Source organism: Musca vetustissima, unplaced genomic scaffold (assembly GCF_032173495.1).
Source record: "Musca vetustissima isolate MV318-11 ecotype Yass unplaced genomic scaffold, APGP_CSIRO_Mvet_v1 utg36737, whole genome shotgun sequence".
NCBI classification, from domain to species: domain Eukaryota; kingdom Metazoa; phylum Arthropoda; class Insecta; order Diptera; family Muscidae; genus Musca; species Musca vetustissima.
This window is the reverse complement of record NW_026885582.1, coordinates 34605-49815: the sequence shown is the minus strand read 5'-3', so window position 1 is coordinate 49815 and position 15211 is coordinate 34605. Positions and strand designations below refer to the sequence as shown.

At 37.6% G+C, this 15211-nt stretch overlaps 1 protein-coding gene across 1 annotated transcript; it reads right to left on the bottom strand.

Annotated features, from left to right (window-relative positions):
- Nucleotides 1–1290: 1290 nt before the first annotated feature.
- LOC133332823 (pickpocket protein 19-like) lies at nucleotides 1291–13024 on the bottom strand. Its single transcript, XM_061541194.1, has 6 exons — nucleotides 12579–13024; nucleotides 6530–7184; nucleotides 6313–6462; nucleotides 6062–6251; nucleotides 1535–1780; nucleotides 1291–1469 (listed from the first exon to the last, which is right to left on the bottom strand). The coding sequence occupies exons 1-6, from the start codon at nucleotides 13022–13024 to the stop codon at nucleotides 1291–1293; spliced, it is 1866 nt and encodes a 621-aa protein (XP_061397178.1).
- Between the last annotated feature and the right edge of the window lie 2187 nt (nucleotides 13025–15211).

Genomic DNA, 15211 nt, shown 5'->3' with positions numbered 1-15211 from the left:
AGCGTATTTAATTAAGTCTAGAATAGTGCACGTTAAGTTTCGTGAAAATCGGTTTGGATTTACATATAGCTCCTATATAAATTTTCGTCCGATTTAATGTAAATGGTATACCAAAGTCCCTATACATATATTTCGGTTTGCACAAAATTTGGCATAGTGTACTGAAATGAGTCCGGAGTGATGTGTGTAAAGTTTTATGAAAATCGGTTCAGATTTATATATAGCTTCTATATAAATTTTCGTCCGATTTAATGTAAATGGTGTACCAAAGTCTCTATATATATTTCGATTTGCACGAAATTTGGCATAACGTACTCAGTTGAGCTTAGAGTGATGTCTGCAAAGTTTCGTGAAAATCGGGACAGATTTAGATATAGCCCCATATATATCTTCGTCCGATTTAAGGTAAATGGTGTACCAAAGTCCCGATATATGTTTTGATTTGCCCGAAATTTGGCATAGCGAAATGAATTAGGTCTAAAATGATGTGTGTTAAGTTTCCTGAAAATCGGTTCAGATTTAGATATAGCTCCTACATATATTTTCGTCCGATTTTACACAAAATTTAGGTAATTTTGTCCCATTGAAGCAACAAATGAAAAATTTAGTATAGGTTGCAGAATTCGGCGTCTCTTAGCATTCATCTGTTGAATATACCCAAAGTGGTGAAGGGTATCATATAGTCGGCCCCGCCCGACTTTACTACTTTCCTTACTGGTTTTATTTTTTATATTGGTTCATATGAACATTTCATTTAAATATTTTTCCATTAAATCATGAACAATCTTGCCACACAGAATACAAGTGCAATTGTAAAGAAAAAAATCACAAATCCATGACAACTGAACATTTGTCCTTTTTGCGACAAAAGTGAAGTGAATGACTTTTAGTGGCTCCTCCTCAACAATCAACCATTTCTGACCCTTGCTCTTCTTCTTCTTCCACTTCGGCGGAACATAACACTCAAATCTACTGTTAATGACAAGTTGATGTTAATGAAAATAGAAAAAATAGAAAACTTTAGAAGAAAGAAAACAAAACTTCCTTGTCAAGCAGCTTCGTGCAGCCACAATTGAAGAAGAGGTCAGAATTTTTGTTCATTGTGTCTCCGACAATCATGGACTTCAAGAAGTTTTCAAGAAAAGAAAACAGCAGTGCTTCAGTTTTGTAAATATATTTTTTTGACATTTCTAAATGTTTTTTTTTTTTTCAACAAAAAATCTACAAGAAACTGAATTTCACGCCTTTTTGCAGTTGGAGGTCAGCAGCGAAGCTCCTTGCAGACCACTTTCAAGGTATGATTATAACAGGTTCAGTTTTTATCAATTTCCTTTTGTTCTTTAGGCGGCGTGATAACTCCGACATGTTAACTGTCCTCTTGGGTATATCGAAGAAGAAGAAAAATAAAATTTCCGTTATGCCCACCAAGGAACAGCCCATACAGAGGCCAGCCAGGCCACCAAAGGAAGCTGAAAAGAAATAAAAATTATTTTTTTATTTTATCCTAAGTATCGGTCAAATTCTCCAAACATACCCATTAAGTCCTCCAAGGTATAAACGGCTGTGGTTCGATACACCATAATCGAGTCACCCAGAAAATAGACCTCCAATAAAATTTCCGTTTCACTTTGATTCGATGACACATTGGGTAAATTATCAGCATGGACGTCCAGGGAATAGCTTAGGGATTTACAATTGTAATAGCAAGGACAATTGATACCTTTCTGATTGAAGACCACATATTGTCGGGCACCAACCTGTTCGATATTTACCAGGACGCCTGGATGGGGAGGAGGAAATAAAAAAATAAATTTTGAAGGCATAGAAGGGGGCGTGGATTTTTTAAATCATTTTTTCAGGGGTCTATATAAGGCGTGGATTTTTTAAATCATTTTTTCAGGGGTCTATATAAGGCGTGGATTTTTTAAATCATTTTTTCAGGGGTCTATATAAGGCGTGGATTTTTCAAATAAATTTTTTCAGGGGTCTATATAAGGCGTGGATTTTTTAAATCATTTTTTCAGGGGTCTATATAAGGCGTGGATTTTTCAAATAAATTTTTTCAGGGGTCTATATAAGGCGTGGATTTTTTAAATCATTTTTCAGGGGTCTATAAAGGCGTGGATTTTTTAAATCATTTTTTCAGGGGTCTATATAAGGCGTAGATTTTTCAAATAAATTTTTTCAGGGGTCTATATAAGGCGTGGATTTTTTAAATCATTTTTTCAGGGACCTCTACAAGGCGTGGATTTTTTAAATCATTTTTTCAGGGACCTCTACAAGGCGTGGATTTTTTAAATCATTTTTTCAGGGACCTCTACAAGGCGTGGATTTTTTAAATCATTTTTTCAGGGACCTCTACAAGGCGTGAATTTTTTAAATCATTTTTTCAGGGACCTCTACAAGGCGTGGATTTTTTAAATCATTTTTTCAGGGACCTCTACAAGGCGTGGATTTTTAAAATAATTTTTTTAGGGACCTCTACAAGGCGTGGATTTTTAAAATAATTTTTTTAGGGACCTCTACAAGGCGTGGATTTTTAAAATAATTTTTTTAGGGACCTCTACAAGGCGTGGATTTTTAAAATAATTTTTTTAGGGACCTCTACAAGGCGTGGATTTTTAAAATAATTTTTTTAGGGACCTCTACAAGGCGTGGATTTTTAAAATAATTTTTTTAGGGACCTCTACAAGGCGTGGATTTTTAAAATAATTTTTTTAGGGACCTCTACAAGGCGTGGATTTGTAAAATAATTTTTTTAGGGACCTCTACAAGGCGTGGATTTTTAAAATAATTTTTTTAGGGACCTCTACAAGGCGTGAATTTTTAAAATAATTTGTTTAGGGACCTCTACAAGGCGTGGATTTTTCAAATCATTTTTTCAGGGGTCTATATAAGGCGTGGATTTTTTAAATCATTTTTTCAGGGGTCTATATAAGGCGTGGATTTTTTAAATCATTTTTTCAGGGGTCTATATAAGGCGTGGATTTTTTAAATCATTTTTCAGGGGTCTATATAAGGCGTGGATTTTTTAAATCATTTTTTCAGGGTCCAATATAAGGCGTGGATTTTTTAAATCATTTTTTCAGGGGTCTATATAAGGCGTGGATTTTTTAAATCATTTTTTCAGGGACCTCTACAAGGCGTGGATTTTTTAAATCATTTTTTCAGGGGTCTATATAAGGCGTGGATTTTTTAAATCATTTTTTCAGGGGTCTATATAAGGCGTGGATTTTTTAAATCATTTTTTCAGGGGTCTATATAAGGCGTGGATTTTTTAAATCATTTTTTCAGGGGTCTATATAAGGCGTGGATTTTTTAAATCATTTTTTCAGGGATCTATATAAGGCGTGGATTTTTTAAATCATTTTATTCAGGGGTCTACATAAGGCGTGGATTTTTTAAATTACTTTTTTCAGGGATCTATATAAGGCGTGGATTTTTTAAATCATTTTATTCAGGGGTCTACATAAGGCGTGGATTTTTTAAATCATTTTATTCAGGGGTCTTTATAAGGCGTGGATTTTTTAAATCATTTTTTTAGGAGTCTATATAAGGCGTGGATTTTTTAAATCATTTTTTCAGGGGTCTATATAAGGCGTGGATTTTTTAAATCATTTTTTCAGGGGTCTATATAAGGCGTGGATTTTTTAAATCATTTTTTCAGGGGTCTATATAAGGCGTGGATTTTTTAAATCATTTTTTCAGGGGTCTATATAAGGGGTGGATTTTTTAAGTCATTTTTTCAGGGGTCTATATAAGGCGTGGATTTTTTAAATCATTTTTTCAGGGGTCTATATAAGGCGTGGATTTTTTAAATCATTTTTTCAGGGGTAAGGCGTGGATTTTTTAAATCATTTTTTCAGGGATAAGGCGTGGATTTTTTAAATCATTTTTTCAGGGACCTCTACAAGGCGTGGATTTTTTAAATCATTTTTTCAGGGACCTCTTCTACAAGGCGTGGATTTTTTAAATCATTTTTTCAGGGACCTCTTCTACAAGGCGTGGATTTTTTAAATCATTTTTTCAGGGACCTCTTCTACAAGGCGTGGATTTTTTAAATCATTTTTTCAGGGACCTCTTCTACAAGGCGTGGATTTTTTAAATCATTTTTTCAGGGGTCTATATAAGGCGTGGATTTTTTAAATCATTTTTTCAGGGGTCTATATAAGGCGTGGATTTTTTAAATCATTTTTTCAGGGACCTCTACAAGGCGTGGATTTTTTAAATCATTTTTTCAGGGACCTCTACAAGGCGTGGATTTTTCAAATAATTTTTTCAGGGGTCTATATAAGGCGTGGATTTTTCAAATCATTTTTTCAGGGGTCTATATAAGGCGTGGATTTTTTAAATCATTTTTTCAGGGGTCTATATAAGGCGTGGATTTTTTAAATCATTTTTTCAGGGGTCTATATAAGGCGTGGATTTTTTAAATCATTTTTTCAGGGACCTCTACAAGGCGTGGATTTTTTAAATCATTTTTTCAGGGACCTCTACAAGGCGTGGATTTTTCAAATAATTTTTTTCAGGGACTTCTACAAGGCGTGGATTTTTTAAATCATTTTTTCAGGGACCTCAACAAGGCGTGGAGTTTTTAAATCATTTTTTCAGGGACCTCTACAAGGCGTGGATTTTTTAAATCATTTTTTCAGGGACCTCAACAAGGCGTGGAGTTTTTAAATCATTTTTTCAGGGACCTCTACAAGGCGTGGATTTTTTAAATCATTTTTTCAGGGACCTCTTCTACAAGGCGTGTTTTTTTTAAATCATTTTTTCAGGGACCTCTACAAGGCGTGGATTTTTTAAATCATTTTTTCAGGGACCTCTACAAGGCGTGGATTTTTTAAATCATTTTTTCAGGGACCTCTTCTACAAGGCGTGGATTTTTTAAATCATTTTTTCAGGGACCTCTTCTACAAGGCGTGGATTTTTTAAATCATTTTTTCAGAGACCTCTACAAGGCGTGGATTTTTTAAATCATTTTTTCAGGGGTCTATATAAGGCGTGGATTTTTTAAATCATTTTTTCAGGGACCTCTACAAGGCGTGGATTTTTTAAATCATTTTTCCAGGGGTCTATATAAGGCGTGGATTTTTTTAAATCATTTTTCCAGGGGTCTATATAAGGCGTAGATTTTTTAAATCATTTTTCCAGGGGTCTATATAAGGCGTGGATTTTTTAAATAATTTTTTCAGGGGTCTATATAAGGCGTGGATTTTTAAAATAATTTTTTTAGGGACCTCTACAAGGCGTGGATTTTTCAAATCATTTTTCCAGGGGTCTATATAAGGCGTGGATTTTTTAAATCATTTTTCAGAGATCCACATAAGGCGTGGATTTTTTAAATCATTTGTCAGAGGTCCAAATAGGGCGTGGATTTTTTAAATCATTTTTCAGAGGTCCACATAAGGCGTGGATTTTTTAAATCATTTTTCAGAGGTCCACATAGGGCGTGGATTTTTTAAATATTTTTTTCAGAGGTCCACATAAGGCGTGGATTTTTTAAATCATTTTTCAGAGGTCCAGATAAGGCGTGGATTTTTTAAATCATTTTTCAGAGGTCTATATAAGGCGTGGATTTTTTAAATCATTTTTTCAGGGACCTCTACAAGGCGTTGTTTTTTTAAATCATTTTTCCAGGGGTCTATATAAGGCGTGGATTTTTTAAATAATTTTTTCAGGGGTCTATATAAGGCGTGGATTTTTTAAATCATTTTTTCAGGGACCTCTACAAGGCGTTGTTTTTTTAAATCATTTTTCCAGGGGTCTATATAAGGCGTGGATTTTTTTAAATCATTTTTCCAGGGGTCTATATAAGGCGTGGATTTTTTAAAATCATTTTTCCAGGTGTCTATATAAGGCGTGGATTTTTTTAAATCATTTTTCCAGGGACCTCTACAAGGCGTGGATTTTTTAAATAATTTTTTCAGGGGTCTATATAAGGCGTGGATTTTTTAAATCATTTTTTCAGGGACCTCTACAAGGCGTGGACTTTTTAAATAATTTTTCAAGGACCTCTACAAGGCGTGGGTCGTTTAATTGATTTTTGAGAGGGACTTACGATTATTCTTATAGAGGCAGGGCAAATCACGTAGCCTACAAGGCTTGTAGACATCATTGGGCGGATACATCAAATCCATGGTACAGTTGCATAATTCTGTCATATATTCCTGCTGGCATTCCGCCTGGCAATTCTCATACATGTATGGACGATTTATTAGGGATTTGTAGAACAGACTTTTTAATTCATCCTGAAAAGGACGATATATATTCACAGCGATTTCCTCCACAAAGTTGAAAAAACGGACTCACCTCAAACACACATTCCCTGACCGTCTGGGAGAATAATCGTGTTGTATTATCGAACACTTGTAAATTCGCCGATAATCCTATTGTTGTGCGGGTACTTGTGGGAATTTCATGGGTGATATAAGACCAGACACCGGGTTCCACTGCCATTAACTTCAAAGAGAGAATAAATATTTTTTATAAAAAAAAAAACTTCAACATTGAAGATCGGTCCGCTTACCATCACCCCCTTTGTATCCCACGCCAAAGGGGAATGTAATTTCTCTCTCAGATTAATTTTCAACTTCAAACTATTTTTCGGTCCACTACCCAAACTACTTAATGGATAATATTTATCCATGGATTGGCGCAACATACCCTCCTTGCTCTCCACCGAATTGAAAGCCAAACACAACCCCATCAGGGAATTACGTGGCGAAAATATATCACAACAATTATAGGTTCGATTCGACCACGAACATTCACTGAGAATTTCATGGCAACGCCATGCCATCACCTCTACGATATGGCTAAAATTTATGTAATTCAATTCCCGCAGTAAAATCGGTGGATAGAGGTCAGAGAGATTTTTAAAATTATCGAATTTTCCAAATTGCAGGGTATCATAGGCATTGAGAACTTCCATAAAAACCCGCTCATGTTGTGGGGTATGATGACGTCGTCGTAAAAATTTCTCCTTAACTGCGGCATAACGTTGCCAATTAAGGCGATTTTTATTGCATAACGTTACCTCGGGAAAGGGTATTTTGAAAACGGGACGCTGTAAATCGGAGATTACCGTTTTTAAAGGTTTGTGGGTATGTATGTAGAGAATTTTCATAGTGACAAAGGTAAAGATGATGATGGCAGCAATTAGGCCAAGGGACCAAAGGATTCTGAAAAACAAAAATTTTAAAAATTTTTTTATTCGGATAAAATCGGACGAAAATATACATGGGAACTATATCTAAATCTGAACCGATTTTCACGAAATTTAACACACATCTTTCTAGACTTAATTCAGTACGCTATGCCAAATTTCGTGCAAATCGAAAAATATAAAGGGACTTTGGTACACAATTTACCCTAAATCGGACGAAGCTATATATGGGAGCTATATCTAAATCTGAACCGTTTTTTACGAAATTTAACACACATCGTTCTAGAACTAATTCAGTACGCTGTGCCAAATTTCGTGTAAATCGAAAGAAATATAGGGACTTTAGTGGACTATTTACCTAAAATCGGACGAAAATATATATGGGAGCTATATAGAAATCTGAACCGATTTTCACAAAATTTAACACACATCGTTCTAGACTTAATTCAGAATGCTATGCCAAATTTCGTGAAAATCGAAGTATATATAGATACTTTGGTACACCATTTACCTTAAATCGGACGAAAATGTATATGGGAGCTAGGTCCAAATCTGAACCGATTTTCAGGAAACTTGACACACATCATTCTAGACCTAATTCATTACGCTATGCCAAATTTCGTGCAAATCGAAATATATATAGGGACTTTGATACACCATTTACCTTAAATCGGACGAAAATGTATATGGGAGCTATATACAAATCTGAACCGATTTTCAGGAAACTTGGCACACATCACTCCAGGCTCAATTCAGTAGGCTATGTCAAATTTCGTCCACACCATTTACAATAAATCGGTCGTACATATATCTGAGACCTATATCTAAATCTGAACCGATTTCCACGAAACTTGGCACTCATCACTCCAGTCACAATCCAGTAGGCTATGCCAAATTCCGTGCAAATCGAATGATATATAGGGACTTCGGTACACCATTTACATTAAATCGGACGAAAATATATATGGGAGCTATATCTAAATCTGAACCGATTTTTACGAAATTTAACACACATTGTTCTAGACCTAATTTAGTACGCTGTGCCAAATTTCGTACAAATCGAGTGATATATAGGGACTTTGGTGCACCATTTACATTAAATCGGACGAAAATATATATGGGAGCTATATCTAAATCTGGACCGATTTTTCCCAATTTCAAAACAAAACAATCAAAACAAATATTTTTAAATCTCACCTTTCTATGGGTTTTGAGTCCCTGGGAAATATCCGATCGATGGCATGTATTGTCGATATATGAGAAAAATCTTCCAGAAGTTCTCGCCAGACTTTTGGTGTTTCCGGCCTTTTATCATCCGGCAAGAAAACTAATAATTTATTTTTCTGCTTCCTCCAAGCTTTGGACTTGTTCATAGTTTTCCGAACAAAAACTTAACAACACCAATTGAAACCGGACTGCAGTAAATCTAAATGGGATTTGCCTTTTTATATACGCTAAGTGTCGGTATAATGGCTAATAAACATAAATAGCCAACGATAGGTAAATGAAGTGTCATTTACACGTGTAAACATGCGGGCCGGATTGTCAATACGATTTGTAAATATTTAGAAATATTTAACAAAACAAATTATACTAATTTCCAAATCGAAATATTGTTTGAAATAAATTCTATTTTTCTCTATTAGCCAAAGAGAAACCTCTCCCTGGCATTAAGGACTCTCATTTGTAAATAAATATTTCGGCTAGATAGTTCAAAGTCCGTAAACATAATTGACCACCATGGCACTCCGTCACCACCCGTTCGAGGACTAAGTCAGAGTGTGGTGCCTCTGGTCAGTTTTGTTTATTTTCACAAGGACAAATTTATTATTCCTTTTCAAGCCAATTCCATTTGAAATTTTTAAAATATTTACTTAGAAATAATAATTTTTAAAATTTAATAAAATCCACGCCTTGTGTAGGTAAGGTTGGGTTGAAAAGAGGGGTGGATGATACCACCACATGTCCAACATGAAATCGACATACACATAAGCCAAATGAGGCCTGTTGTGCGCTCTAGAAATCCGGAGAAAGTTGGAATTAGTGAAAGTTTAGATTAAAAAGCATTTGGCTTTGATTCCCCTATGAATCTAGGAGTTCCGTATTTTTTGTGAACTCCTTCTTCAGTCTTCTCCATTCACACGCCCTCAGATCGGTTAGTCCGTGAAGAGTGTCATTTCTCATGAATTGTTTCCGAAGGCTTGGTAATGCTGGGCAATGACACAGGAAATATTGTAGCGCTTCACTGTCTTCCCCACACGCTCTGCACATACTGCTACCTTCGCATCCAATCTTAAGTAGATGTGCATTCAGGCTAAGGTGTCCCGTTAGAATACCCGTCAGTCGTGGCGTGTTTCGCTAAAGGGTTTGGCGGTATTCACATCTATTGTGGGTAATGCAGCAGCACTCCTGGCTAGTTGATTTGCTATCTCGTTGCTTATGCTTTATAGCATCCTTATTGCTTTATAGCATCCTGGCAGTCAGTAATAATATTTATTGTATTTTGCCCTTGGTTTGAAATAAACCAGTCACGACACTCTGTTATAGCTTGAACCTCCGCCTGTAAGATCGTGCTGTGATCTGTAAGACGAAGAGAAATTTCGGTACCCGGTTCTGCTATAAAAAGTCCCAGGCCAGTTTTTCTTCCTAATCGAGAGCCATCTGTGTAGCAACAGTTACCAGGCGACATCTGAACTAGTGTTCCGCTATTCCATTGCGGTCTGAATCAAAGGTATTGAATGTTGACTCATTAGTTGTCTGTCTATCCACTCGTCCATTGCTGCAACCGCCGCTTCATATTTTATTTGGATGTATATTGGATGTATATATAAGATTGTCTCCAAGGCCCTAGTTGGTGTAGTACGCATTGCTCTACATATACCTAGGCAACACGTTCTTTGAACTTTCTGCAAGGCTTTTACGTTACATTTTTTATACCCTTCACCACACTGTGGTACAGGGTATTATGTCTTGGTGCATATGTTTGTAACAGGCAAAAATAATCGAGATAAACCCATGGTTCCTTTTGAGAATATGCATAGAATCACTTTCTGAGTCGATTTATGCATGCCGTCCGTCCGTCTGTCCATGTTAAATTGTAAACGAAGTACAGGTCGCATTTAAGATTCGAATTGGATGAAATTTGGCACAGCTCATTTGTTTGACCCACGGACGAACCCTATTGAAATTGGTGAAAATCGGTTCAGATTTACATATAGCTTTCATATATATTTTCGTCCGATTTAAGGGAAAATGGTGTACCAAAGCCCCCATACATCTTCCGATTTGCACGAAATTTGGCAAAGCGTACTGAATTAAGTCTAGAATGATGTATAAAAAGTTTCGTGAAAATCGGTTCAGATTTAGATATAGCTCCCATATATCTTCCTCCGATTTAAGGTAAATGGTGTACCAAAGCCCCTATATATCTTTCGATTTGCATGAAATTTGGCATAGCGTATTGAATTTAGTCTAGAATAAGGTGTGCAAAGTTTCGTGAAAATCAGTTCAGATTTAGATATAGCTTCCATATATATTTTCGCCCGATTTTAGGTAAATGGTGTAACAAAGTCCCCATATATCTTTAGATTTGCGCGAAATTTGGCATAGCGTACAGAATTAAGTCTAGAATGATGTGTGAAAAGTTTCGTGAAAATCGGTTCAGATTTAGATACAGCTGTATATATCTTCGTCCGATTCAGGGTAAATGGTGCACCAAAGTCCCCACATATCTTTCGATTTGCACGTAGTAGCACCCTTTGCTAGTTGATTCGGTTCAGATTTAGATATAGCTCCCATATATATCTTCGTCCGATTTAAGATAAATTGTGCACCAAAGTCCCCACATATCTTTCGATTTGCACGAAATTTGGCATAGCGTATTGAATTTAGTCTAGAATTAGGTGTGCAAAGTTTCCATGAAAATCGGTTCTGATTTAGATATAGCTCCCATATATATATATATATATATTCATCCGATTTTAGGTAATTGGTGCACCAAAATCTCTGAAAAACATTCGATGGCACGAAATTTGGCATAACCTACTGAATTAAGTATAGAATGATGTGTGCAAAGTTTCGTGAAAATCGGTTCAGATTTAGATATATCTCCCATATATATTTTCTTCCGATTTAAGGTAAATGGTGTACCAAAGTCCCTACATATCTTTCGATTTGCTCTAAATTGGGCACAGCGGAATGAATTTAGTCTAGAAAGAGGTGTGCAAAGTTTCATGAAAATCGTCCGATTTAAGGTAAATCTTTCGATTTGCACAAAATTTGGCATAGCGTATTGAATTTAGTCTAGAATTAGGTGTGCAAAGTTTCGTGAAAATCGGTTCAGATTTAGATATAGCTCCCATATATATTTTCGTCCGATTTAAGGTAAATGGTGTATCAAAGTCCCTACATATCTTTCGATTTTCACGATTTTTGAATTAAGTCTAGAATGATGTTGCTGAGCTTCGTGAAAAGATCCGTAGCTAGGACGATTGACACAACGTACTGAAGTAATATAAATTAGTCTCTGGAAAGTTTCTCTGAATACAGTTCAGATATAGATATATAACAAACACGCGACGTCTGTTAGGATACATATGTAGAATATTATACATATACATTGCTGTCCACCAGACAACAGACGCGTATGTTAGAATTGGTCTAATAACGCTCTTATAGATCCGGTGTATCTTCTTTGGATTGAAACCTCAATTAGACCCTAAGGCTCTTCTACACAAAGACCAGAATCTGTGGCCTTGTCAGCCCTTTGCTGTATGTGGGCTTTCCATTTAAGTTTCTTGTCTAGAATTACTCCCAGATACTTAACTATGTTTGATATGGCTATCCGATTGTTTTGGAAGATGGGATCTTCATACGGACCTATTTTTGTCTTTCTAGTGAAAAGACATATCTCCATTTTGTCCGGATTTACGTTTAAGCCCCATCGGTTTTGCCCAATCGTAGGCGATTTTAAGCACCGTTACGTCTTTCGTGCATAGTAAATTAGGATTCCTTCCCCTAAGAAGTATTATAACGTCAGCGGCATAACAGACTGGTTCAAATTCTACATCGGTTAAGTTCCTTAAGAGTCCATTTATGGTAGTTTCCCACAGGAGCGGTGACGAATTCCCTCCCTGTGGTGTTCCCTGACCTACTTTGTCTCTGATTGTTATGTCATGTAGGCTACAGCTAATCCATCGATTCCTTAGTATATAGTTAACCCAGTCTGTGATTGCCCGGTCAACTTGGAAGGTATCTAAGGATTGGATAAACGTATTAGTGTTGACATTGTTGGGAGGGTCCTTCAATGTCAATGCATACTGCTAAGGTATAAATCTTCTCAGCGAAGGTGCCCTCAATATAGTGTACTACCTCATGCAAAGCAGTGTCCACTGATCTCCCCTTTACATACGCATGTTGTTTGTATTTCACTGTATCATTGGGTATACTGGTCTTTATCATGGTGTCGATTGTACGTTCCATGGTTTTGAGTAGGAAAGAAGTTAGGCTTATTGACCGAGATGATTTTGGTGTGACGTAGTTTGCCTTGCCGGGCTTGGGTATGAAGACTACCCTGGCTTCCTGCCAGGCTTTTGGTGTGTACGTCAACCCTAAACATACATTAAAGATTGCGGCTAGATGTGGTGATAAAAATACCGGTCCTGCCGCTTTCAATGGTAAGAAGCGTTTTAAGGCTTCTAACACCATTGAATTATCAATAATAGGTTCCTCTGATCTTTCTTCCCTATCTGCCATGACATCGTCCATTGTCGATGCGTTCGATGGGAAGTAAACATTCATTAGGAACCTTAGTGTTTCCTCGATTGTTTCTATCCTATTACCCTCACTGTCTACCATAGTTTTGGGTTGGGTGTGGGGTTTTCGATAGAAACTTCTTGATTTTTTGAAACCTCTTTGTCAGTGTCTATCTGTTCGCAGAACAGCTTCCAGGAGTGCGTTTGGCGGTTCTTGTCAATTTATTGTATTCTTTCCGTTAATCGCGGAAGTTGTCCCAGAAAACTGTAGAATTTTTCGGCGTGCTCTGTTGTACAGCTATCGGATCTCTTTTCCTTTGTTCCGAACCTCCCCTGCCACCCATGAGTTTTCAATAGCAGATATCCTTTCTCGAAGAGGACAACTTTCTTCGAAAGCCTTTTCAATTATTTCCGTTAATTTGTTGGCATTCATGTCTATGCTCTGTTGTAAAGCTTTCGGGCCTCTACACTTCTGAGACTCTCCATTCCTGGACCTTATCTATTAAGTTTGCTGAACATATTGTTATATCTAATACCTCCCCTCTAATTCTGTTAACAAAGGTAGGTTTATTTTCTATGTTAAGTGTTAGATCGCTGGTGATCTAGAAGGGCTGGCCCTGAAGGGCTGATGTGAGTTAGCATATCTACCAATTAGTACTTCGTTACCTGTTTCGTGTGTTTTCTTCACCAGTCGCTGCAGTTCCGCCGTTGGTGGTGTTATCGGCGAGTCGAACGGGAGATATACTGAAGCCAGGTAAATGTTACCCTGCTCCTCTGCTTCAGTACAGTGGCGTCCGATGTTGACAACTATGGGGGGAAGAAAAAGCATAACATTTTGTGACATATTATACAAGTTCTCGGACGAGAACCCGTATTTGCATAACATAGTTGCTAATTTATATGGCTTAATCCAGAGACCGTGTTTTCAAGTGTCCAAGGTTCCTGGATCAGTTCGATGTGTATTTTACCTTTTATTATTTTTCCATCAGGGCCAGGGTTGCCGTCTCGCTCCGATGGAGGTTTAAGTAGCCGGTTTTCTTGGGAGTCCGTGATCTTCTCCTCGGCTCCCTCCTCTTTGTTGCTGGGTATTTTCCCCTCGCTGTTGTCCTTGGCTTCATTGCCTCCAATCCTTGCCTTCCCGATTTTGAAGTACACGGCGTTGGACACGTAGTGTGCCTTGCCCTTGGTCTTAGTCAGATGTGTATTTTACCTTTTCTTATTTTTTCCATCAGGGTCCTCAAGTAACCGGTTTTCTTGGGAATCCGTGATCTTCTCCTCGGCTCCCTCCTCTTTGTTGCTGCGTACTTTCCCCTCGCTGTTGTCATTGGCTTCATCATCTCCAATTCTTGCTTTTCCGATTTTGAAGTAAACGACATTGGACACGTAGTGCGCCTTGCCCTCGGTTTTAGCCAGATTTCGCCATTGAAGACCTGTCCAAGCCTAATACAAGGAGAGTCCCTTCCTATTTCTCCTCCCTTTGGAAACATTCCCACTTCTTCACATGCAGTGTATTGTTTTGTAGGCTGAAGACCTCGAGCATGCGTTTCGTGTCGAAATCGCTGCCCCAACCTTTGACAAAGACTATAGCCTTTTGTAGTTGAGGAATGTCTTTATCCCTCACCAGCTTGAGTTTCATTGTTCCATCTATTGGTCCAATGCTTGCCACTATCTTCCTCAGGGCTTCTATGCTATTTGGATTTTCAAATTCCAGCATTAGATAGTCTCCTTTGAAAGCGCAGCTATCCAGGTCAATAGAGTCCCTGTGGATGACTTCCCACTTCTTCACATGCAGTGTCTTGTTTTGTAGGCTGAAGACCTCGAGCATGCGTTCCGTGTAGACTGTACTCTTTTGCAGTTGAGGAATGTCTTTTTCCTCAGCAGCTTGAGTTTCATTGTTCCATCTATGGGTCCAATGCTTGTCACTATCATCCTCAGGGCTTCTATTCTATTTGGATTTTCAAATTTCAGCATTAGATAATCCCCTTTGAAAGCGTTGCTATCCACTTCAATAGAGTCCCCTCCTTGTCTTAAGTACTCCATGATCTCGCTGTTGACCGCATTTAGCACTTCCTTATGGGTCTCCTTTTTTAGTTCACCGGACGCGCTATTTCCGTTGATCACTGCATATCAGAGCTCGTCTCGATAGCGTTTCCTGGCAACCTTGGCATAAGACGGCGGCTTCTTACCATATGCTGCTGTCTTCTTCCTCTTTCGTAAATACCGATTGGTCCTTTTGGGATTCCCGGTCTTTGCGGAAGATTCCGACTCCGCACTCGCCTTCCTGATATCA

What these genes read in the sequence shown, in the direction of transcription:
- LOC133332823 (XM_061541194.1), bottom strand. Translation starts at nt 13,024, where the DNA reads ATGGTAGACAGTGAGGGTAATAGGATAGAAACAATCGAGGAAACACTA. An exon ending in GGGATACAAAGGGGGTGATG is followed by an intron (nt 6,463 to 6,529) that starts GTAAGCGGACCG and finishes CTCTCTTTGAAG; the next exon opens with TTAATGGCAGTGGAACCCGG. An exon ending in TACCTTGGAGGACTTAATGG is followed by an intron (nt 1,470 to 1,534) that starts GTATGTTTGGAG and finishes ATTTCTTTTCAG; the next exon opens with CTTCCTTTGGTGGCCTGGCT.